Source organism: Neolamprologus brichardi, chromosome 16, assembly GCF_056152115.1.
Source record: "Neolamprologus brichardi isolate AB-2024 chromosome 16, ASM5615211v1, whole genome shotgun sequence".
Classification (NCBI taxonomy): Eukaryota; Metazoa; Chordata; class Actinopteri; order Cichliformes; family Cichlidae; genus Neolamprologus; species Neolamprologus brichardi.
The window spans coordinates 22877631-22902938 of NC_142119.1; the positions used below are offsets into that span (position 1 = coordinate 22877631).

General features: G+C 39.8%; 1 protein-coding gene across 2 annotated transcripts in view; it reads left to right on the forward strand.

Annotated features, from left to right (window-relative positions):
* The first annotated feature begins 7544 nt into the window (after positions 1-7544).
* gpm6bb (glycoprotein M6Bb) overlaps positions 7545-25308 on the forward strand; it is a 29162-nt gene continuing 11398 nt past the window's right edge. The window contains exon 1 of one of the 2 annotated variants that reach the window (XM_006788384.3): positions 7545-7702. In XM_006788384.3, coding sequence (XP_006788447.1) covers positions 7699-7702 — 4 coding nt within the window. In that variant the 5' untranslated portion in view covers positions 7545-7698. The remainder of the gene's footprint in view (positions 7703-25308) is intronic. The other variant, XM_006788385.3, reaches the window with a different exon arrangement.

The window sequence follows — 25308 nt, forward strand, 5'->3', positions numbered from 1 at the left end:
CTGTGGCCGTATTGAGTGTGGATCAATGTGGGAGAGGCTCAGTGAAGAACTCGTTCCCCGCTGGCAGTCTGATGGGTCTGTTTTCTAATGAAACAGGGCCTCCAGGGAAAGTAATGACACTCTACTGGCCTCTGTCACTGAGCAGAGGCTCGCTATGTTCCCTCTCTAGAGTAGTTATATAATAGTTAATGATTCAGGAGCACAAACATCCTGAAAAAAAGCCCTTTAGGCAGCAAAATAAATGCATGCATTAGGCGTGATAAGTAAGATTAGATAATTTACTCTTTACACTTCCTATAACAAATTATCATATTTAAATCAAAGGAATTTGGGTCAAAATGCTCAAGCATGCCAAAGAGCTACATTCAAAAGCTTCAGCTCCTTACTAATAAGTCAGATATATAATACACACAATCTTCTGTGTTATTGTGTCCATCATATGAAACCTGAAGTTTCCATGGTAAAGATGAGCTGCTGGAAAGAATACAACCCCCCCCCAGAAACACCAACATAAACAACATACTGTGGCAAATTTACAGAGTATGCAAATCAAATTCATGCAAACACTGGCATATTGATTTACTGTAATAATAAAGGAGAAGAAGTATTTTCTAATGTAATAGATTATTGATTGATTTCCCCAACCAAACCAAAGAATAAACGCTGTGGTAACGTCATGGAGACCTTTCAGATGAAAATCCGTTTGGCAAAGAAGTAATCACAGCACTGATGGCTTTTCTGAGAATCGTGTCCCGTTTGTTGAGGTAAATACAAAACCAGAGTGACACATTGCCATTTGAAGGTCACCAAACCTGCAGATGAATAACATATGAGAAAATGTAGACCTGTTTATCTCTAATTAGGAGTGGCATTGTGTTTGTTGAATACAGCAGGGTGTTGAGTCTGGAGGGTAATATGAGGTATTATTTTAATATAAATCTCGAAAGATGCTGCAATTGAGTTCTGGCATGATTGCCTTTGGGAACAGCAATAGTTTCAAAGATAACAAATGTTTGTAGAACAAGTGTTGAAGGTTATCTATTCAATATATTGATTTGGTAATGCACTGTATTGTACATCAAGAACACCACGGGCCGTTTATTCGAATGAGGAAGGAGGAAAATTGCATAGAAATAATCTGCAGTGATCATAAAAGATGTAAACGTAATCACAAAAGCAATCAATTATTTAAAAAGAAAGAAGTTGAAACAATTTGGCAGCAGATGGGCTTTGATCAAATGTAGCAGCTGACACTGTTTGAATCATCCAAGTGTGAGAAAAATGATCACATCCAATACCCATTTTTTTTCTTCCTTTATTTATTGATTACATTTTACACATTTGGTTTGCTATATAACTTTCTTTTGAATAGTCTATCACTTGTTATTTTCCCGTGTATTTGTTTGGTATTTTCTTTACATTTAAATTAAGATTTTACGTAAAACTAAATGCTGTCATTTTACAATCCAGTTTCAGCTTCTTATTCCATGGATTTGTATTATTATTATTGCTATTATTATTTTTAATCTATTCTGGAAGAGTTCAAGAGCAGGACAGAGATGTGAAGCACGCACTCTTGCCCGCACAAAACTACATGCTTTCATTCCAGACTCGGGGGAGTCAACAGGAGAGCGGCTGCTTGGAGGTGATACAATTCAAGTAGCATAAGGCGCCTGTTATCCAATGAGTTGATAATTTCCCTCAGGTAAACTCGAGCACTCAACTTAATCTGTCAAGTAACATAACAGGAGTCCTCTGGAGAAATTTCACTTTCAGTATTTGTGATGGGAAAAAGAAATCTTATTAATGTAATGTGTTAATTGAAAATGCCTCATAAACGAATGATAAATGGCCAGTAGGGCTGTATATGTGTGATTTCTAAAGGCAGCTGTCTGCTTCTATTATACAATCAAACTAATGAAGAACACTGTTGGAGTTAAACACTGAAATTAATGAGGTTTAACTCTTATTAACTCTTATTTGTCTGTGCTTTAATATATTTTTAATAAGTGACATCTAAAGCCACGTTGTTATCGAGATAATTTCCTACTTGTCAAGCTGTCTTGACTTCGGTGTATAAAACATGCACTCCAACAACATCAGCTCAGACACTGAGCAATGACACAGTTAAACGGTGAACCAGACTATTTATTTACTTATCCCGGTGGGAAACTGCAGCATAAAATTCACCAGACAGTTTTGATCGCGTAACAGAAATAAAAGCACTTTCCTCTCTGCAGGAAATCAATGGGACAGTGACAAGCACGCACAGTACCGGGACCCCGAAACTCAAGCTCACTGTGAGAGACTTTCACAGTAAATGAGTCAGCAGACAGGGGACAGATTTGTTGTCAAGTGTGACATTTTTGTAAACAACAGACTTTAATGTGAAACTTAAGAAATCGGATGTCTTCTCTGTGGTTCATGCCTTTTTTGAAGCAGTTATAATAAATAAATAAAAGGGGCAGCCCATAAACTGCTGAGTTTATACAAGTGAGGATTTTTATCACAACAAGGAGAATGGACATGTCAAGATTTAGGAGAAATTCTACATTATGTTTTGGCTTCTTCTTCTGTACTTTGTGTCTCTGAGTCACCATAAAATAACGCACTAGATGGCAGCATTGTATAGACTTGGGTTAAGCTGTCGTCTATGTCGCCATCAACTCAGCTACCAAGAAATCCAAAGGTTTACCTATACAAATCTTCCTTTTTAAAGAGCTCCAAATAGCATGTAAAATGTGGTCTAAAGCTCATGAAAATATGCTGTGATATTGCTCCTGTCCATGGCCATTACTGCCAAGAAAGGATGGGAGGGGTGGAGGAATTCAGCGACAGTTTTCATCAGTATTAAGGTCCTGTTTGCATGTCAGAATCAATAAGTCTCATATTTTATGCTTGTCTGCGCTTCTTACCTTGCATAATTGTGCTATCTCTATTTTATATGTGCAGCAATCTTTTTTTAAAAAAAGCTTTGAACATCAGAAAATACAGCTGGTAGTTTATTTATGAGGAATGCTGTTGAGCCACAGTGACCCAATTATCTCTGGAGGCAGAGCCACAAGGGTGTGTGTATTGCTTTGGTTTTTCCATTCCCTGAGTTAAAGCTGTCTACTAAATCTAACCACTCCTCTCACCCTCTAACACCACCACAAATCAAGGACAGCAGATGCAACACAGTTTGTCCTGCCCGTTTCTTAATTCTCTCTTTCCACACACGGGCTTAGAGCGAAACTAGCCTGGGTTTAACTTCCTGCTCTACTCCCAGCTGTTTTTGTGGCTACCCTCAGGCTTGGGGCCTCGGGAGCGATAAATTACATGGGCTCACTGCTGCTTACATGTTCTTCACTCCCGTCGGCCTGCTGGGGTCGGTCACCGCCATTGTCTATTTTGGCTCATAAGCACTGGTGATGCATTGTGTTTGCAGAGCCTCCTGATATGCTTAGAAAACACTCCCAAGACAAGACCTTTATTTTGTTAAACTTGATCAAGATATAATCAGAAAGTGTCTGGTCACGTGGGACTGTGGTTTACAATAAAAACACTGGATAAAAATCCATCAAACATTCTCCCCTTGGGGCACACGTGGGATCACTGTGGGCCCCATTAAAGCTACTTCTGGTTGCCCTCTTATTCTCAAGGGGTCACTACAGCAGGTAGCTCAGCATATTTCATATGGCAGATTTTTTATATTGGATGTCCATCTTGAAAAGGATTTGTAACTCCTCCCACAATTGAACTAGGGATGTTTTAGTTTAACCTCTATCACCCTCAAATTTTTGTAAGTATACTACAACACATAAGTCACGTGTCTCTGTATCACGTTTCCTTGTTTTAAATAATTTGCCAGCAAACATGCCTATGTGAGCCCACAGTAGGTAGGTGTGGCTGAACTGTGGGGCTGTGTGGACAGGGAAAACCCAGGCTCATCACCCATACAAGGCCCACAGAAGTGTTGCCTTTTAGGCCCCTTATATGGCTTTTCTGTGGGCAAGCCTATAATGAAAACACACATGACGACCCAAAAGAGCAAAATTCTTATGGGTCCCACATGGGCTAGCCTACATGAGTACCTCACTGCTCCACCTGTGGGTTGGGCCATGCAGGCCCCACAGTAGTTTTACCCACTGGGACACTTAAAAAGCAAAACAAACAAACCGGATTGTCCCCACTGTGGGCCCGCGTGGGCATATTTGCTGGAACCATGCTTTGTCTCTAAGTGCGCATGCTTCCAACTTCCAAGTGGGATTTAGTTTTATAGGCAAGCTGAATAGATTAGATTCTCTTGAAAGCATTTTGCGAGTAGAGGTAAACAACATTCTTCCTCCGTATTTTCCCTCAGATTGCAATGGAACATTATTTTCCACTGCTTTCCAAATACTAAACCAGATGTTGACTCCACACTAAAACCTCATATGTTGTTCACTACAGTTCCAGGTTAAAGTCTGAGGAACAGCACTAGAGTTTGAGAGTATCTACTTTCTGAAACGAACAGAGTTTTAACATCATTCACACAGCTGGAAGGAGAATCTTTGGATTTCTCACCAGAGTAACAAATCCTTCCGTTTATTCCAAAACATGAACTCCAAGTGCACAGCTACATAGAGTACACAAGAGAGTTCACACTATATATCACAAGACAGTTCAGTCAACATTATCAACAGCTGAAACAGTCTTTATTTTAAGGCTCAAAGACACTTTGTGTCAAGCGCCAAGTCTCCGCTTCAGTCTGTGTCAGCACTGAAAGGACTGTGTATGACACACAGCCACACAGTGCCCAAATTTCAAAGAGTAACTGGACAACAATGCTGTTGCTCTCTGTGTCCAGTTTAGTCTTCAGCATGTGATATGCAAACCCTTCTCTGTCTTTTATACATGAACTAACAGTAAATCTATTTAACAGTGTGTTAAATAGATTATGTCCCACACACGGTTCTTTCAGCAGTGACATAAACCAATCCAAATTGGAGTTGATACTTTGCACTTTAATGGTGCAGACATTCAACCCATTTTAAAGTGAACATGCATAAAAACAGATAACTTTCAAAATGCTTAAATTTCATCTGCTCGCTGAAGCGTGACTATTCTGGGAAAAGACTCAGGTGTGTCCATATACTGCAGATTAGTCCACAAAACTGCAGCTGGAACAAGTTTTTGTGCACTAATGTTATTGAACCTTTTTTTTTTTTAAGTGTATGCTGGAATTGAATGTTTAAAGCTTACTCACCAGCTGAATAACTTCAGAAAAGAATTTGGAAAAACTGACGTAATCAATTAAACTGTCTTAAGTAAACATTCATTACCGGACTGTCTTTCTCCACAGAGGGGAAACTTTGTAATCCTTTGAAAATTTGAGCAGGGAGTTTTGCCATTCAAGTTGTACTATTCAGCACATTAAGGAACGCCTTGCAGACCCAGATTGTTCAACCAAGTCATATAACCGGCGATCTGATGCCAGCTTCGCTCTCGGAGCACTTTAAACCGCCTCTCATTTTGAGCTCATTCACAGTGTCTGCCATTTTATCTGCGGTTTGTAACCATGGTGGCCGTTGTGTTTGGTACAGCGCTTCAGCAGCTTTTCTTTATTTGCAATTAGACGCTCGAGGATTACCTCAATTTGCCTCTGCTGACTGCTATCAGCCCTGTTTCACTGTGCTTATCCTTAATTAGGAACATAACATAAATTAGAGCAGAGAAAATTGCTTCAAGATTTAAGAAATGTTTGGGTTTTGGGCTGTAGTTCCTTACATTGCCTTGCTGGTTAGAAAAAGCCTCAATGTCTGGTCTGTAACATATATCTGAGGTATTATTGCACCAGTCACACATCCAGGTCATTGGTGCTGAACAGCAAAACCTACTTCATGTCCAAAGTATTTTCAGAATGTAACTTAAATTAACATGTGCTTAGCCCAAGTCAGTATTCACGAAACAACCCCCCAGAAATAGGAGATGTTAAACAACCCAATAAACAGTAAGGGTTTCTGAAGATTACATCATCCACCTACAAAGTCAAATTTCATATGGTGTGTGGATCACTTTGTTAGTGGCATGGCTGTAATGTCAAATAAAAGGGCATTGTGTGTGTGTGCTTTGTTTTTATACAGTCAGCCCTAATAACAGTTGCAGGCATACTGTCTGCCAGCTGCTGTAACAGCCAGCTCAGTGCTGGAAGTTTCCCATGCAGATCACCTATTCACTGACGTGCAGCCCATGTACACACAGATAAACACACAAACACACCACCCATACACACACAAAGTGATTGGGGCACTTTAGTTGTTTATGATGATGCAGATTAATGACAATAAACTCATGTCATATCAGCCAAAAAATTTTTGTGTAGAGCTGAAGAACTATTCATCATAACTGTGCATGGATAAAGAAATAAGATTTAAAGGTTAGTGGAGCTTTTCAGTAAATGTGCACTTTAGAAAAAGAAAGTGGATGGTGAATTGAATATAAATTATATTAAGTGAGAAAAGAAGGATGATATTTTCCTTGTAGATGTGAAGCTGACCAGTTAAATATTTGCCTTTCGGCTACTTTTCTGTTTGCCTTGATGGGAAGATGCCCTGTTTACCATGAAACAAACCATTGAGAATTGCCCACTTGGCCACCAATGAAAAGACTGGATTGGATTAGGGGCTGCTCAGACCTCCTTGGAAACCGGATGCCAGTCTGCTGTAGTGATGGTGATGGTTTTGTTTCTTTTAAAGGCCCTGTCTTTTTGAGAGGCCACCGTTTATCTCCATCCACAGAACTGAACTGATGTTGAGCCGACCCTGTGTCTTTAAAATCAGAAGTCTCACGCAACCAAGCGTAGTTGCAAAACAAATACAATGTTTAATTCTTCATGCAGGCTTTATATGCATTTGGCCATGGATGAACTAAATTAGGGTGTTTCTTGTCTTTTAGTAGAGGTGTTGGGGTAAGCTGGAAATGCTTTTGTGTCACAGGGCTGGATTGAAAAATGCACAAAACATTCATTTAGAACAATTTGATTTATGTCAATGAGCTAATCATAATTCTTTTTTTATCTTCTCCCCCGAATAAAGATATAAATAACTCCCCATTAGCTTTAAAGAGACCATGGTTTCTCTAAATTTTGTAGGGGTATACTTCAAGAACCTTACAAGTACCCTTGTCTGTAAAGCAAGCGATTAGCCATGTAACAGGGTACGGGAGAGGCAGAAAGTAGTTCAAAAATCACTCCCCTCTGGTGACCTCTGGCCTCTCAGTTTGACTCATCCGTCCTAATAGCTCGTTATTCTGTATTTTGGGGCTCATGAGTTAATTTTGTGCTTGGGTTTTTAGGTTGTTATCATGATTGAATGATTTATTTCATCAGTTAATCGACAGCGTTCGCGATAACCCATCCACATCCACTATGCGCAATATGGGGCTTTGTGCGCACAAATACGTCAAGATAAAATTGCTCACCAAGAGTAAAGAGCTAACTTTTTTTAAATGCTCTGCGCTGAGGAGAGATGAGGGAGGGGGAAGGCTGAGTGAACTCCGTCCTCCCATCAGTAATCCCCTCTGTGGTGACGTAAGCCGGGCTGTCTCCAGAGGGACAGCCTTGAGTTTTGGAGCAGCCAGGCGGTCAGTGTGTGCATCCCAGGACGCAACATCAGTGTAGCTGGGGCTCAACTTTCAGCTGATAGCGAAACTTCAGACAACCAAGGAAAACTTGGAAAAATGGGTAAGTTTTAGCAACAGATGTTCCGGTGTCGCGACGGATGTAATGAACGCCTGTTGTTTTTGTGATGACAGCATAGATCATACTTGGCTCTAACTTTCGAGGTGCACGGATTGTTTAAAAGTACGCATAAGTGAAATTTTACTATTGCTACTAGTGCCACAGAAGGACGTTGTTTACCTGACCCGGTTGCATGAGAATCGGCATTAGAGCAGCCTGCTGAAGCAACTTGTGGAAAGCGATTAGACAGATTAGGACTGTCAGGATTCCTGCAGTCAACTCTGAGCGAGTCTGTGGAGGTGTTAAGTCCAGTTCAGTTTGCTGCCTTCACTGTCTCTCTTTTAACTTTTTAAAAAAAGGGCCACAGAGGCTGAACTGTTTGGGAAAACGTTTGATTAAAAGTTTTTACTTGGCCACGCCCTTCATTATCAATCGTCGATTATCACATTGGTCAGCGGTGATTGATCAGGTTGCGCTGATTGAGGTGAAAGGTTGTCATTGTTGTCGCGTCTCCCATCCAAACAGCTCAGCGTGTTTTACTGGCAAAGCTTGATTAAAATGTACTGGAAGCAGCATATTGCATTTGTCAGACGCTCCATGATCGGCTGTTGTGTTGTACCAGAGCTTGTAATTGCTATCTGAAGGGCTGAGCTGAGACAGTACCAAGTGTTTGCCATCTGTGCTCGCAACCTGGGGGTGCGGGGCTCCTGGGAGGAATGAGGGGCTCATGCCATGGATGTTTAATAACGTTAAAACTGTGATAAATTGGCAACACATCCAAAACAATTAAATGTTAGTTATGAAATATTCTCAGCTTGCACTGCGCTGGATATTAAACAGCTAAATAATTGTGGCCATTTTGAGCTGCTGGATTGGGTCTGTTTAACATTTAATACCATGTGTTGTTTGCCACAGTGCAGCTGAGGCCAGGGAAGGACACTGTGTGAGAATGTGTATCAGTGCTCATTAATTCGCTATGAAGCTATCACAGAAGCGCCTTTGTGCTCCTAATTTGGAGCTGCTCCTTTGTGCGACTTCAGTGGCTCTTAATGTAGAGAGAGAAGTTCACTGAATTGCAAGTTGCCTAGCGGATGCCCTGTGAACTAATTCCCCACAGACCCTTATTCAGTGTCTCACAGAGGATATTACTCTGCATGGCAATCAACCTTTATGCATTGTCCACTAGCTAAAGCTCTCATTTTATATTCAAATATGCTCTGTGGCCCTTTCAGAAAATACACGACAGCCTGTTGTGCGCATGAGGAGATTGATTTGGAGACTTGTTAGATGCTGTAAAAAGTCCCCTTTGGTTGAATCAGAGAAGTGCTTTGTGCTCCTCTGCAGTGATTTGCTTTGTTTCGTGTCAAGAAGAATTGCAAACACAAAAAGGATCACCTGTAAAAAGCCTCGAATAGATATCATGAACCGAATGTGTGCAAGACTACGGAGTGTAGCGGTCATAGAGTGGTTGTGTAACTAAATGTCTAATTTGATTTTTATGGTAAACTCCACCTGACATGTTTTTCAGAGAGATCCTCCTCTGTCCTTGCTCCCGAATGATTTTAACAGTGAACTGGGTTGTGTGAAGACTGTGGGAGGATGACTTGGCTTTCCTCCAGCTCTATTCAGAGGAAGACAGGAAGACATTTTCCGCAAATAACTTGTTAAGTTCTTGGTGTTAGTTCTGTGACTATTACCCCAGCGAGCAGTATTTGGCTGCTATTAGCTCCCTTGATAACTAAACAGGAAGAAACTGTAGTGTTGGCTCTGCTGATTATTTATCATTGAGCCAAACATCTGAAAGAAGAGTGCTGGCATGAAGATGACAGACTTCTATCACGCATGTGATGAACACGGACTTGTTTTTAGCAAGAAAAGCATGTCGTGCATAAATGTCCGGTAAACTTTCTTTAATGCAGATTGTAGGTCCTGAGCTATTGTGAACAAGTATGTCAAGCAAAGATTATTTTTATTTTTCACTAAACTTACTGGCCGGATTTAAGACATGTTTGGAAAAACATTTTCGCTTTTGCAGTTTATTTGATTAACACAACACGGTGTCTGTTCTTCTTGGAGCCTGATCCTGATAGCAAAAAAAAGAAAGCAACTTTTTTTTTTCTTCTTGTGGAAACTTGTGAAGCTTCTAGTCTCCGTGTCCTGTTTTCACTGTGGAGGCCTTGTGGAAAAGTTCATCAAGGCTGGTCGCTAAACAGATCCAAATGTTACGTCATTGTTATTGAGAAATTCAAGAAAAGAAGAGATAATCATAGCAGACAGTTCTAAATGTGTCTTTAGTTAAATTCTTTGCTGTACTTTCATGGCTTAGTTTGCACTGACTCACATGAACAGTTAACGCTTTCAGGAAGTTTTCAGGCTTAAACAGAATCGATCCTGTGTTTTGATGACCCAAAAACACGGGAGCTGGGTGTGACTTGTGTGTGCTCTGTCTACATCAGACCTGGGATGCTGTTTGGAAAGTGTCTAATTACACATCAGCAGTGTCACACATACTGTCACAAACCCATGTGGTGAACTGTGTGCGCTGTGACCTTGCGTCCGGAGTCTGAGGAGGGGAAAGACCATTAAACTACTAATCCCGTGCCAGCGGAGATGTTTTTTTGCACTTTCTGAACCAGAAACTTGTCAACTGATGGTTGAGCAATAACAGAAAGTCAGATTATTATCTATTTTTTTCCCCTAATTTTAGTTGAGTCACGGTTGTGGTGGTGGTCATATACACATCCTTCTGTTCCCAAGATATGCACAGAAAAAAACCAAAAACCCAGAGGACTGTGAGAATGAGTCACCGCAAAGATGTTCAAAGAGTGCTGAGAGCAAATTTGAACTTTGCTGTCTTGTGTTTGCTTGTGTAAGCCAAAGCAGTCTGCTGTTAATTCCCATAGATTTTCACTGTCTGAAGTGCAGCTCAGTCTATATAAAGTTTGTTGCTCAAACATTACAACTAATCCCACATTTTATATCACCATCGGAAATTAAATATCCCTTTGTCTTCAGCTTTCAATCTTTAATTACTGTGAATACCCTCCATAATGAGGCAGTTGCTGTCATAGTTACATGATTTCTGGGCTGCTTTCCATTTTGGCGACGCATGTGACTGAGCATCTTTGGTAATTGTACAGCGGTTGAGGCCCATGAAGCTCACAAAAGATGCCTTTTTAGTGCAACCAAGACTCCATCTGTTGTCCCCTTTTCCTGGTTTAATTTGTGCCCTCTGATATCTCCAGTTCTTCTCATCTTCAACCCATTTATGTCCCTTTTTAGTTGCTTTTAGTTTGCTTCCTGACAGCCAGGTTAGCCCAGGCACTCATGTTAATTTGTTGCTCTAATAAGTCCTTCGACTACAAAGAGAGCCATTGACTATTGTGACACTAGATGTTAAGAATAGACGTTCATGAGTGGGGATCCTTGTTCAAGCATGCCCCTCGCCACTTTTTACTAAAAGCCTATTCACAGTAAAACAGAAGGGGAAGGCAAGTGTACGTGTGTGTCATTCTGCCATATGCTTAAAAACTCTATGGCATTGAAAATACGCTCTATGTGCAGGAGGGGAAACAGCTTTTAAGATATGCACAAGCAACAGTGTTGGAAACAAAATATGCCAAGGATACAATCTGGCCTTTATCTTGTCTGCTAGACTTCAGAAAGACACCCATGATTAACAAAGTTAAACTGGAAATGCATTATGCTGGCATTAGTGCATGTATGCAGAGTGTAGAGGAGATATTTGCCAGTGGAGTAGCAATCTGTATCAGTTTTTTGTTCAGAGTCAGATGACTGTTCCAGAAGGCCTTTGGGAGATAATGGCTCGGGGAAAGCAAAGAGACACTGCAGCTGATGAACATTTACTCATTGATCCAATAGGCATTTGGCCCCAGTGCAGCATTTTCTGCTATCTACAGTAAACCACACCATACTGCTCTAGATGGCCACATTTTCCACAGCACATTAAAAACAAAAACACTCATTGCATGTGGTTTGATACACTTTCTATGTGTCACACGAGCAGGGAATTGAAATAGTCAACAATGCTTTCCCAGAATAATCAATTATCAATGTGAGTTATGGGTAAAAAAGTGAATTGATTGTAATGCAAGTGAGGTGGAATGGTGACTGATTACTTTACACAGAATAGTATGACTAAGCCTAGATATCTACGCTAGCTCTGAACAGTGACTAATGAGCTCGGTATTTGGAGCCATGGGTCGATCACTAAAAATACATTTTAGAGCAGGACATGAACTTAAAGGATGAATTCAGATTGTGCTTTAGAAGCTGTATCGGCAGTTAAATATGGAGATGCCAAACATACAAAACGGAGGGCTCATGCGTGCAAAACACGGCTGTGTCTTGAGTTGTTTTGACAGAGGGCTATTTTTTTGTCTTAACTAATGTTTCAGGCATGAACGTTTTCCAAACAGCATGTGAAACCCATACTTCTTGTCTTGTCTCTAAAGTGTGACTTCTCACCCAAACATTGCTCGTGGAAATTTGGAACGGCTAGAAACAGTTTGCTTTCAGGTGCCATAGCTACTTTGAGCACTCCACCTTTGAGAAATGTTGGATTTTTCCAGGCTCACTGAGTCCATGGTTTAAACAAATTTATCTTGTTTAATAAGATATTTGGACTATGTAGACATGTTTGGTTGATCACAAGTGTCTTAGTCTGCTGTAGCTTTGGAATACTATTTCCATTGCTTGCCTTAGCTTTTCTTTACACACATCTTGAGTGTATAAAAGATTTGAGTTAGCAAGTGTTAGCAAGTGTACCAGTTAAGGACACTTAAGTGCAAGTTCTTTTTCTGCGTTCTCTCCAAGGAGCGATCACTATAAAACATGCTTGTAGCCACCCATTAGTTAGTGATTCTGTAATTAAAACCCTCACAGTTGCTGTCTTGGAGCCAGAAGTTACCATATTTGAAGGAGTGGGTGAAGTTATCATTTAGCTAGTGAGCTTGGTTGGTGAGCTGTTTCCATAAACCATATGGGTGACATTGCACAGGCACACATACCTGATAATTTTAATCCTAAATAACAACTAATAAAATACTAAAAATTAACTCACGAAAAACTCAAGTTATTGACTGCTTTTAAATGCTATAACTTTGGCCATTTTAACATTTGAAGTCTGCATTTGTTGACTTTTTGAGCCAGTGTTGTGGTCATTAGAGGAACTGCGTTTGGTTTGATTTTCAACCTACAGAGGTTATCACTTGTGGAAAAGCCAATGTATGGTTTTAGTGCCATTTGCTTGCCTAGATTATGCCAAAACTAGCAAACCAAATTTTGTGGAACTTAGTGAAGAGGTATGACATTGGTTACATTTTTCAGTGTTTTTACTTCTCTTAAACTTGGAAAACAATTGGGAATAGGCTTTTGTGGGAAGAGTTTGATGTGGCCACGGTTTAAATGTAAAACTACTTAGATGAATTGAAAAGAAATAAAGGTGCCTCCAGCTAATTTCACCGTAAGATCATCTGTCAGGAGTGAGAGTTGAATATATTAGTCTGCTTTTCAACTGTGGGAGCCTATAGGGTTGAGCTGTTGGCTGTGTGCCCGCTGAGTGTATTCAACCCTCCACAGATAGGCCTTTGTCCTCAGTGCTTTTACGCAGCTGCTAAACAACCGTAAGACAAAAGCATCTGGGGTACCCCAGCACACCAATGAGAAATGCTCACCATATGAAGAGCCTTGCCAGACAGCCTGGGACCACTGGGTTGCACCCAAGTGCTGCGCTTGGGATGAATTAAGCAGGAATTTAAATGAATACTCATGCAATCCTTTATGACTTTTTATTGGCCTTTTAGAATTATGTGTAAAGTTATATTTAATATATTAAGATTTTTCCATCGTGCTGCTGTTGCAGAAGAAAATCTTTCATGTAAGATGCAGGAGATGCACATGACTCCTCTTTGCTAATGTTGTTTTGATTGGGTGCCACATGTGATAAGAGGAGTCATTCTTTACTGCCAGGAATCATTTTCCTGACCAAGTGAAAGATTTCCAAGTGAGAGTTTGCATTGTCTGCTTATTATCCTCCAGAGAAAGGCATGATAGACGGGAAGAGGCACTTCTGCCAAGCAGATGAAAATCAGCTATGGCTGATCTTTTATGAAGCGACAGCTGCAGGAAACCCAATAGCTCGGGGAGAATGTCGGGGAAGGCTTTTTCTTTTCACACTCAGACTGATTGAAGGTTTGAAAAGATGGATTTCAATTTGACTAAATTACTGAAGTTTAGATTTGACATTAATTTAACTTGAACTACACAACTTGAGTCTTTTACCATGTGCACATTTCATTGTTTTTCAAGAAGCCAGTCGTAGCTTTACTATATGTGGAAAAACAATAGAGAACAGCAGCTTTGGGGTAGAGGAAATCCCAGATGTTTCTGTCTGAAAAACAGCTTGACCTTATAACCACACGCAGACCAGAGGAGAGATCAGTTCGCTGTATGAATATTATAGCTACACCACTGAGAGGTCTCATAAGTCATCTTAGCTTTTGGCCTCTACCGTATGGGAAAACAGTAGTGAAACCATAGAGCAGCAGAAAGTGGAAATAATGTTGGAAAAAAATCATATTTAATGTACAGAGTAAACTTTAAGCAACTGAACCTATGAGATCTCATGTGTTTATGTGTGAAAAGTGTATGAAATACTTGATGTATGCTTAACGTGCCTCATATTTGGAACTAGACCCCCCTAGTCACATGGATCACATTTATATGCTTTGCATTTTCATAGCCAATATTTCTGCTTTTATTGTTGGTAATTTGACTTGAATGTGTTCAATAACATGTGAGTAACTCATCTGGTTTCCTTCTGCACTGAGAGCTCTCATATCTCCAAAAACAAGGTGCCAAAAAAGTACAAGCAAAGCACTTTAGACAGTTATTAATCTCTAAAATAATGCAAAGTTATAGAAATGAAAAACGCAACATGTTTAATGACCAATTACCAAAGCATTATGCATTATTGGTTTGCATAGTGCAAAACATAATCATGGGATACAACACAGCGTCACAAATGGTGCCATAAATAATATGCTGAGACGCATTGTAATGTCCAGCATCCTGCAACAGGATGTTGCAGGATGCTGGTGGAAAACTGCTTATTAGTGCTTAAAGCAATAAAGTAATGGACTGACCCTTGCTCACAGAAGTCAGCAAGAGTGGAGTGTATACAGTTACTGGAGAGATTAACTTCCCTTCCTTTCCTGTGATACTCTGTACTTACTGCATATTGTTAAGCACTTAGTCCACATAAGGAAGAACACATCCCTGCGGGGCTGGAAGTATCAGATTCAGGTTGCAACCAACTTTCACATCCTTCCAGGATTCAGCCTAGGATGTGGGACTTTGAGACTGTGGAGGAGCCTCATGTAACAGTGGTATTTAAGTAGTATGTGTTCTGGCTTCTCTGTTGTCATAGTGCTCACAGTGAATCCTGACATGAAGGGGTCTGAATGAGCTGAAAGAAGAAGGCTCCATCTAATAAGGGTTGGAGGGGGCGAAGCAAGAGAGTTTGAAAAGGCTTAAGTCTTGGGTCAGGGGTTGGAGGTTGGCAGCATGAGGTGGAGGACAATAGGATCGGTGGGAGTGATGCAAAGCAAGAGGTCCCAGCCGCCGGGGGAGACACAGAGGAGGGTAGGAACTGTGCACAGGAGGCAACCCCAGAATTAGCTGGAGAGTCTCGTCTGCTGTCTTCGTGTTTCTTTATGTCTCTATTGTGTCCATGTGTGCGCACTCATGTGCGTGTGTTCATATGCGTATGCTCTATGCAACAAGTAGGAATACGAAAGTCTCCAGCCACGGTGCTATTTGCATCACAGCAGCTGGAGTGTGAGAACGTTTGTGTTGTCAGGTCCTCACCAGTTTTAAGAGGGACATATGGACCGTGAAACATCAAAAGGGAAAATCTATTGCTGCTTCTAGACATCCTTACAAGATGGGCTTGATTTTCCTGACAAATATCCTTTGAAGTAATACTCTGAATTTTGTGTGCATCAACATTTTCCATTAATCTCAAAAGATATGCCTTTGTCAGTTTAGTCATGCATCTGATTGTCAATAACTAAAATAACTGTAGCTGCTTGTTTATTTTCAGGAAAAATAATTTCATTTATTTTAATGTAATTCCTATAATTCAATTATACTACTTGTAATCATATTATATTACATATTACAAATAAAATGATATTTGCCAATGTCTGGCTAATATTTATGTCTTGCATGTTTTGTGTACTGACTAAATGTTCAGAGATGAAACAGGTTTTTTTTATAACGGGGATTTCATTATTTCCTGGTACAAAGACACATGCAGATGATAGCAAATGCAAAATAAACAAACAGAAGAAATATCATCAGTCATCAGCAGAATTGTTCCAGAATTTCATTACCATATTAATTTCCTTATAATTAAACTTAACTACTGTCTAGTCACTTAAGTAACAAAGAAAGCATCTTAGTAGTTTTTGTTCTAGGCTAAATATAAACATGCTTACAGTGATATTCATTGTATTTAAAGGATTAACACCCCTAAGAGAAGTCCTGTGGGATTTATTTTTAATCTTAGTGCAGTTTAATGGACCTTTCAACTAGCTTGGTTTGATAAGATTAGTAGTATACACCTTTGGAGCCATAACTGCATTTAGTCTATAAGGAGAATCTTAAAGAAGCTGCTGCTCAAGCCTAAGTGATGAGCTCAGTGATTTTGGTTGTGGTTTTCTGCCCTAGCATACTGATATTTTCAGCAAATGGCAGCAAAAGATTGCCTGGAAGACTTGATTAGGAGTAGCTAACAACTACACATATAGACATTTTTACTTAAGGTTTGGCAGAAATCAAAATTAGTTTGAAAAGTAGATCAAATATTGTGATTCGAATCATTATTTTATTTTTTACTGGGGTATCTTGAACTACTACTACCAACTGCTCTTGGTCCTCAGCTAACTTTTTCTATTTGTTTTATTTTGTCTTGATTTCTATGGTAATTTCCTCTTATAATTTTTAGTTTCTGAATAGTTCAGATTTTTGCGTATATAAAGCACTTCAAATTAGAGCCTGACAGATTTATTTATTTGCTAATCTGTTAATACCGGCATTTAGAGTAGCCAATAAATTTACATTAAAAAAAAAAAAAAGAAGTAAAGACGGACTGGGAAAAACACCCTTCAACCATGTCATGACAGTTCATGTTGCACAGTTTGTCCACCAGAGAATACTCTTCAACTTCCTTGTTTGCAACACGTTTGGAGCCACAAACACAGACAGCTGATTGGTGGAGGATTGGGCAGAGTGTAAATAAGCAAATAAATAACTACATATCGGTCCATATATTGAAATATCAGATTTTTAAAAATCGACTAATGCTAACGCTAATGCTAACATCAATTTATGTCATTGAGATTACATTGAGTTCAATTTAAATATTAAAATGCTTATTTCTTAAATCACAACAGCTTGTTTCACCTCCTCCCGAGGAGTCAGGGAATAAGAGGCATGCACTAAACAAAATGTTACTTTAGTGTCAAAGCAAATTGCTTAATGGTGTTGTTATTGTATCATTTGAAAACATGGAAAACCTCAACAGCTTTTTAAAACTTTTTTGTCAGATAAAAATGTTCTGCGGAATTCTTGGTGTTCTCATTACTCCCTGGAATATCTGTCTAGGAAACTAGATAATGGAGGTTGGAGTGGAGACTGGACATACCTCTTGTTGGTTGACTGGGTTCATAACTTGATTGAGGCAGAACACAAAGATAGCAAAGCCTCTTCCAGACCACAGATATTTATAAAAGTTTTAGTGCACGCTGAAAGAAGAACAAACAGTAATGCCAGCACATATCGTTAAAATATGATGTGTATGTGTTTCTGTATCATTTTATCATTGGTTTAAGTTTCCTGGCACTGATTTACTGTTTTGACTCCAGACTGAAATTATAAAATCCTTAAGGATTTGATACTGTATGGAAATTATTGTCTGTGCGGGCAAGCCAAGATAATGGTAGCCAAAGTACTGTACGCTAGAAAGCCTGGATAATACAAAGAATCTGTGTCTTTTACTCTACCTCCAACACTTAGGCCAAAACCACACAGGCTACGGAGGTGCCAGAGAGTCAGGGTTGTGTAGTCACTTTTAGAGGAAAAACATGGCTGCCAGGCTTCTCTGAGTGAGTGCTGCTCCATATCCAGCCCTGACACGATAGTAACACAAACATGCAATTAGAGAAGTGCTGAGTCAAACACCAATGGACATTGTTTGCTTGCAATAAATACAGAGAGAAAAAAATAATACGATGGCATTTATACCAAGATATTAAGTATGTCTCTGACAGTGGTATAAATTGAATGGCATGGTTGAGTGTTTGCTACCGAACTGCACAAAATATGAACAGCTGTATTCTTGTGGTGGAATTCCTGCGTGAGGAACAATGCATTGGTCCATGGGATGGTATTTTTACACCACCAATGAATGCAGGGATTTGTTTTAAGACCTTATTTTTGAGGTTGGGTAATGGTTGGTTACAGAAACGAAGTCTTGTGTTCATAAGGTCAACAAATTAAGGCTCAACTTCAACAACATCTGGTAAGAATATCATCTTAAACGCTGTTTAAATGAGATTGCAGAGTATCTTTGTTTTTCAGTCATTGTGTTTAAAGGAACCTTTGGATTGGTGCCATTTCTGACATTTAAAAACCCCAGGATTTGGATTATTATCAAAGGATTAATTGATACAAAGCCCTAGACACAAGTTGTCTTTGGATCTTACTAATTACTACAGACATTTGGAATGATAGAAAACATCCAAGACCAAGATTTTATTTAAGAATTGCACCATTAAAGAATTCGATACCTTTCAAATTTGAACCTGCTCAAACACTGAATTTATTAGGGGGGAAAATAGATTTTCATTTGTTTAAAAAAAACAATAGGAAGTAAAACCTCTGTGGTTTCCCTGTTTTTTGTAGAGAATGTCTTTCTATAATGAGTTTTGGTTAAAATCATTTTTTCCACTGAGTTTCCACAGTTTTTTTTTTTTTTGTAGTAGTAGTAGTAGTAGTAAAGCAAATCAGAGCATTATATAGATTGAATTGTCTCATTTAATCATAATATGGCAGGAGCAGATGTACTTTTAGATTGAGTTAGGGCCAAAACTTTGGATTTTCAAATAAATCATATGTTTGATTGTTCAGTAAATGTCAGAGAATTTGTATGGCTTTTGTTTCTCTGTAGACTCCCAGAGCAGATGAAAATGGGTCAGTAAACAAATGAATGGATCAGCATAATGGGTTTGCTGTGCCATGCTTCTGTACCAATCAATAACCTGGATTCATGCCATACATAAAGGCACACATACAAAGCAGATCGAGATACGAAGAGGGACTGCGGTTAAAACTAGGTCACTAATGCCACTAGAAAAGAGAAACTCACTGACTACAACAAATGACCAAAACAAAGTTCACAAGAATCTCAAGCTTAAAGATGTTGATTGTTGAAGTTTTTTCCATGAGCACCACAAAATACCAGATTGCCATTTGGTTTTGCTTTTCTTCACCTTTACAACATATGTTAACCTTCACAGTTAGTTATTTCTGACATAGTTGATGCCACATGTCCATTTGGTTTAAACTGTCTTCCTCTGTTCCCGTGTGGTGAGCCTGCTTTCTCAGCCCTTTGATGGGTGTAAGTAGTGCTTGAGCCTGGGCACAGACCTGGTTCCATGAGAACTCCTTCCATAGTGTGAGCCAAGCAGGGGTGCAGGTCTTCATGGGTGACTGAACACTGGTGAGCATTCAGGATCCGAGTCTCACACCATGAAAGGTTGACCCACAATGAAGCCTCCCACATTTGTATGAGCTTCATCATCATTCAGATTGTGTCCTCAAGTAGGGGCGTGGTGCTGTGTCCACACTGAATCTGAGCTTGCAGCACTCAGGCTTTCACATGATTATTCCCACAGCCTGTTAGTATTTTAGGTAAAGCTGAGTGCAGCCTTTCTTTTGGGCTTTATTCATTTGGTTCAGCTCATATACTGTTCTACTTTGCATGACATTTTTTTATTTAATTGCTGTAAAAGCACCACCAGTCAACTTTCAAAGAATTGACACTATATTGTTTCTGATGATAACTGCAGTATTTAATGTAATACTAATAGTATCTCACTCACTTTGTAATGTCATAATTCCAGTACCGGTATCTGGTGGACAAACTAAATGACCTTATGGCACCTTAACACTGGTCATCGCCCAGATCTCCCAGCTTCTTTAAGGGCATTCAAATGTCTTCTTTGGATGTTAATTGTCATTTATTCTGTTCTCTGTCAACATTCTGAAAATGCTCAGGTACAAGGAGTGCACTGAAAATGAGTGAAAAAAGTGCAGACAATGTCTAAAGAAAAGTCTTCAGAAGGCCGAAGAACTATGGCTCAAGACCACTTTAAAAATTACGACAAAGTCTGGCTCCTTGGAAGCAAAATGTCCTCAAGACCTTTGCACACCACTGTATTACAGATAGACTCATACCACAGTTGACCGTCTCAGTCTGCTCATTACTGTATACGAGGCAAAGAAACGTCATTAGCCACTTAGGTTGAAATGCAGATTTTGAGTGTTTGACCTGCTCCCTAGGTCTCTTGTGGCTCTTCTTCCTTCACTATGTTGTCTTTCAACTTATCAGCTAAGGGATTACTGTTAGATATCGTGGAGTGAAATGAGACTCGATAGTGAACGCAGCCCACTTTTAACTGAATGAACTGAACTAAATATTCAGAACTGAATGTTCACTACAAGCTACCAGTGCTATAGATTGCCTAAACAGGTAACCATAGCATTGGTGAAATCTTTGTATTTCAAGCCTCTATTTTAACATCTAGGCTCCATTTCGGACTTTGGAGCCACAAGTGACCAAATTTGATGAGTTATCAGCTAAGCTTGGTTAGCATGCTTCCTTAGATTTCACATGTACTGTCTGTTTTGGTATCCTCCTATTGAAGAGGCCATGTCCCCAATAGTACATAACTTTAAGCCATAATTAAATTTAAATGAGTGAGTACAGTTTTCAAAAAGATGGAATTTAGATATGTTCATTTCTGCTGGAGTTTTTAGCACTTTGCTTCATTTTTTTTGTCCTGCTTTAGATAAAAAAACAAAAAACAAACAAACATTACAAAAGACGTGTAAATACTATTTATACTACTTCTTTTTTTTGCCCGATAGCACTTTTTCACCCAAGTAATGGATGCATTTGCTGTGATAACTATGATCGTTATGCCAAAACAAAAGTTTATTCACAGTGAGAGTTTTTAATGAAAGGCACATGTTTTTGGTACTAAAATCGAGAATTTATTAAAATAAGTCCTAAAGCACATTTTGACCTGTTCTGATCACATGTTTTAAATTTCCTTTCACACAAATGATATAAACATGTTGTTGTCCAAACGCTCTTAAAGGTTTGCAGATGGATCACTGGATTGATCTTGACTTTTTAATTTTTTCTCAGTAACATGAAGCATCCAGTGTCGACCACTCCAGTACATTTAGTCCTGCACATAATCAGGCTCACTGGATGCTTTACTTGAGCTCCTGTTATACCTAATGTGAATCACAAGTGTGGAATCCACTGAATCAGCTGTTAACGCACATATGCAGAGATCAAACACTTCAAACATAAGGAACATGTTGGTTCTTCTTGCTTTAATGGGGCTGATGGTAAAAAACGCTTGAAGATTAGTGCAGCATTTGTTGTTGTGGGATCCCTGCTAAGTTCACTTCCCTGACCCCCGAGGCTCCCCTCCCCTGTTGTTCCCCCTCATCTCTGAGGTCTGGTATCCGTGAGAAGACCCCACTCCAACTCTACTCCACCAGCCCCCCCTTCCTCAGCTGAAAGGCCTTTCTCTCATTAGCATGCCCCTGGGGCTTCTCGGCCTGCTGTTGCCAAACAAACACAGCCAATATCTTCCTCCCTGTCTCCTCCTCTGGTCATCTCTCATCATTCATTTTGGCCTGGCCCTGTTATTTTCATGAGTTGTTTCTCATGGTGTCGTCGTCTTGGCTTTAATTTCTCCCTCTTTAAGTTTTTACAGGTCTTTTTTTTCTTTGTGATTTTCTGTTTCTTCAATTTTCACATGCTGTTTCCTCTGTTGTCTCTATCAGCCCAGAGGATGCTCTGCGTCCCCGTGTAGGAAATGTAGACGTGCCTTCCTTTCATGTGTCCTCTTTATGATTTAGAAACCACCAGATGGAGGGAAGAGACCGGTCAGAGGTTGCTAATGTATGCTGCAGGAGCAGAGGGCATATGGTGCAAATCAGAAGATGAAGGGTTTACCCTTGACCACAACACAACCACACAGCATGCACTCTCGCCCTCTCTTGGACTCTGGTCACATGGGAGATTGACAAAGATGACAGTGTGCATATATGCTTTCAGCCTAAGCTATAGTTTTCACCCACAGCTAAAGTAGTGACTTCCACTTTCTTGTTGTCATCAGATAGATTTCCTCCCATTTTTTATTTTCTTTCTGAGACAGGGATGCCCAAGAGGAGGAGAATGAGGAGTGTGTTCATGGCATGGGCAAAGATTTCTGTGTCATTAGGAGGAAACTTTAATTTAACTGTCGGTTGAGAAACTGTTGATTTATTCAAAGAGAATATATAAAAGTTTTGGTCAAGGAAGGCATGTAGTAGGCTCAAGAAAGTGCTTACCTGACAAGATCTCAAACAAAAGCTGTGATTTACTGTGGAGAGTTGCCTTCACAAGGCAGGACACAATTAAACGATGGAACATAGCAGCAAGGCAAGTGAGAGACGGAGATACAGAAGGCAGAGCCATGCAGGAAGGAAAGAGAAGGAGAAACAAGAGTGTCAGGGGGAGAAGAAGAAAAAAAAACATTTTTGCTGGGTAGAAGAAAAACAACCATGGAAACTCAATCAGACGAAAACCAAGACCAGAGGCAGGACAAAAGAGGTACCAATGAGCACTTACAAAGAGCCAGTTCAGTTCTTTTCATTGCTGTGTTTGCTGGGGCTTTAACCTTCTCCAGCATGCTTGGTTTCGTTTCAGCTTTTGCTCTTTGGGGGATTTTTAAATTTTAGACCAACATCGATGCTAGACCAACATCCATGCTTCACTGTTTTGTTTGAACCAAAGTTTTCAGTTCATTTGCAAAATTGCCTGTGCATGTTGTGTGATCTAATTAGTTTAAATCTGTGGGCTGTTTTCAGCAGACTCCACTCCTGCAGCAGGAGGGACGTTGTGTTGCCGCAGGTCATCATCATGCTAGCGTCACAGGGTGCGTTTGAGTTGTGTTTTCGGGGAGGACTGATGATTAATGAGGCGGATGAGCGGCGAGGACAAAGATAAATGAACCTGACATTAGCAGTGTTACATCAATAGCCTTGAGTAGTTTGTACACTAAAGGGGGAGAGAGAGCGGGTCATTAACTTGCTCATCACCTTCTTGTAGGAATCAACAGGAATCCTTGAATTTTCTGTCGCGCTTTGTGAAACAAGACAAGCAATTAAAAAAAAAAAAATACAGTCATATGTCTCAGGTTGCTGACAATGTGATGAGGTCAGTAACTTTACAAGCAGATTTAAATTATCATGTTTTTTTTTAGAAACAAGAACTAGCCTTTGCATTTTTTAAAGTAGTTTTTGTTGATGCATAGCTTAGCTATTTTAACCCAGTTAAAGAATGAAGAAAAAGAAACTCAAACTGATGACACTACAAATGACATTATAATAAGATGACAGAGCTTCCCAGAATTCTTTATTTCCCTTATCCCCACATGTACATAAAAAATGATGAGCCTTTACAGTCAGCACTGCCTGTTAGCGTTAATGAACACATCCTATATGTTTGTAAGTCTCCCCTAGCATGTGCAGTCAGGGGAATTGCAATCAGTCTTTAGGTTCCTCTTCTGAGATAAGCACAGTGAGACCACCTCTAACGAATTTCCATGCTCCCTCATCTCTTGAGAATTACCATTATAGCCATTAGAGCAATTTTAACTATCACTCCACTCAGCAGAGAGTGTGGAAAAATAAGACTCTTTTTCATAAGTGGTGTTTTGGCAGTTTGCCCCAATGGAGCAACAAACAACAATACTTAGCATTAGCTGTAAACAAACACATCTGTTAGCAATGAGCCGAGATTTTTTTTTCTTTTTTTTTTAATTGAAACTGGATGGTGTTTTTAATGGAGCTGGAAGCCAGCTTGTTGTTCCGGGAACTGGGAAGAAATTGAGGGTTTGCAAACTGTTCACTATAAATTGTGTGTATCCAAGTATGTTTATATCTGTGTGGGGGTTTTTCTTGTATATCATATGCATACTTTTCTATGTGCATATGATTATGCAGTGCTTGTTTATGCTTGTGCTGTGTGTTATTCTTTGTTTGGATAGGTGCAACTGTGTTTGTGTCTGGTATGTACCAAATAAAAAGAAAAGTCTTCCAAAACACCGCTCACATGTGGCACACATTTCTCTGTTCAGCTAAAGCAGAAAATAGACAATTTTCCACATTTACCAAGCATCCCAGCTAAAGATTTTGATTATGGTTATGTTGGCTTGATGACTGTGGCTGAGGGATTGAGGGTGGCAGTGATGCAGCAGGGTCAGCTGAAGGGGTTAGTCATGACTCAGATCTCAGTGGGCAGTGTGTGGTAACGTCATTGGACAGATAAATCAAGAAATGACTGGTAATGATATTACTCCCTGTATGCCTACTGGTATGTGGTAATTTGATGAAACTAGATTTTGCCCTTTATAATCCCTTAACAAAATTTACAAGTGATCAAATTATTTGTTATCCAACTCCAGAAAAACAAAAACAAACATACAAAATAACAAAAAATATAAAAAAAAAAAATAAAGAATCAACCTGAAGGGTAATCTGTGAATCTGCCAGTCCAGTGAAACACCCAAGTTTTCTTTCTCTTCTCATTTACTGTCTTGAGCTACTGATGGCTATCAAACAAAGGAATGAAAGTAAAAAACGACCAAGCAAAAAGACAAAATAACAAAACTGACACCTAGTAAATTGTGGTGCTTTTGGACCCCTGGAGGTCTTGGACCCAGAAGCAGTTCCAAACTTTACTCTCATTAGCCGTATGTCTCTGTCTGTCTTTGTCTCGGTGTGTTATAACTTCAGATTCCAGCTTGCTTTGCAACTCATGTTGGTCTTAATAAGCTATCTCATTCACACGCTGACAATCTGAGATGCTTTGACAAACAGGATCCTCCTGGAGTGTGAAGAGGCTGCTGTGGCCCATTGTGGCTAAGCTGTGTACAGTGCTGGAGGGGCACACAGGATGGAGCTCAGTGGTGAGCTTGTCCTGGGCCTGCAGCCTGTGGGCCGGAAGAGCAAGGCCGCGGTTCAGTGCTATTCTGAATGGCCCCTGAGAGTCCAGTGTGATGGACAGTCTGGGGCTGCACACACTGGCTCTTTGTATCCAGGGTTCTTGGACTCTCGCTTTCTTTTTTCTTTCTTTTCATGTTTTTTTTCTGTTTCTCTCACACAATGTCACCCACACAGACACTTTAAAAGAAAAATCACACAAACATCTTTTTCTCCCTGTATCCTCGTGATGC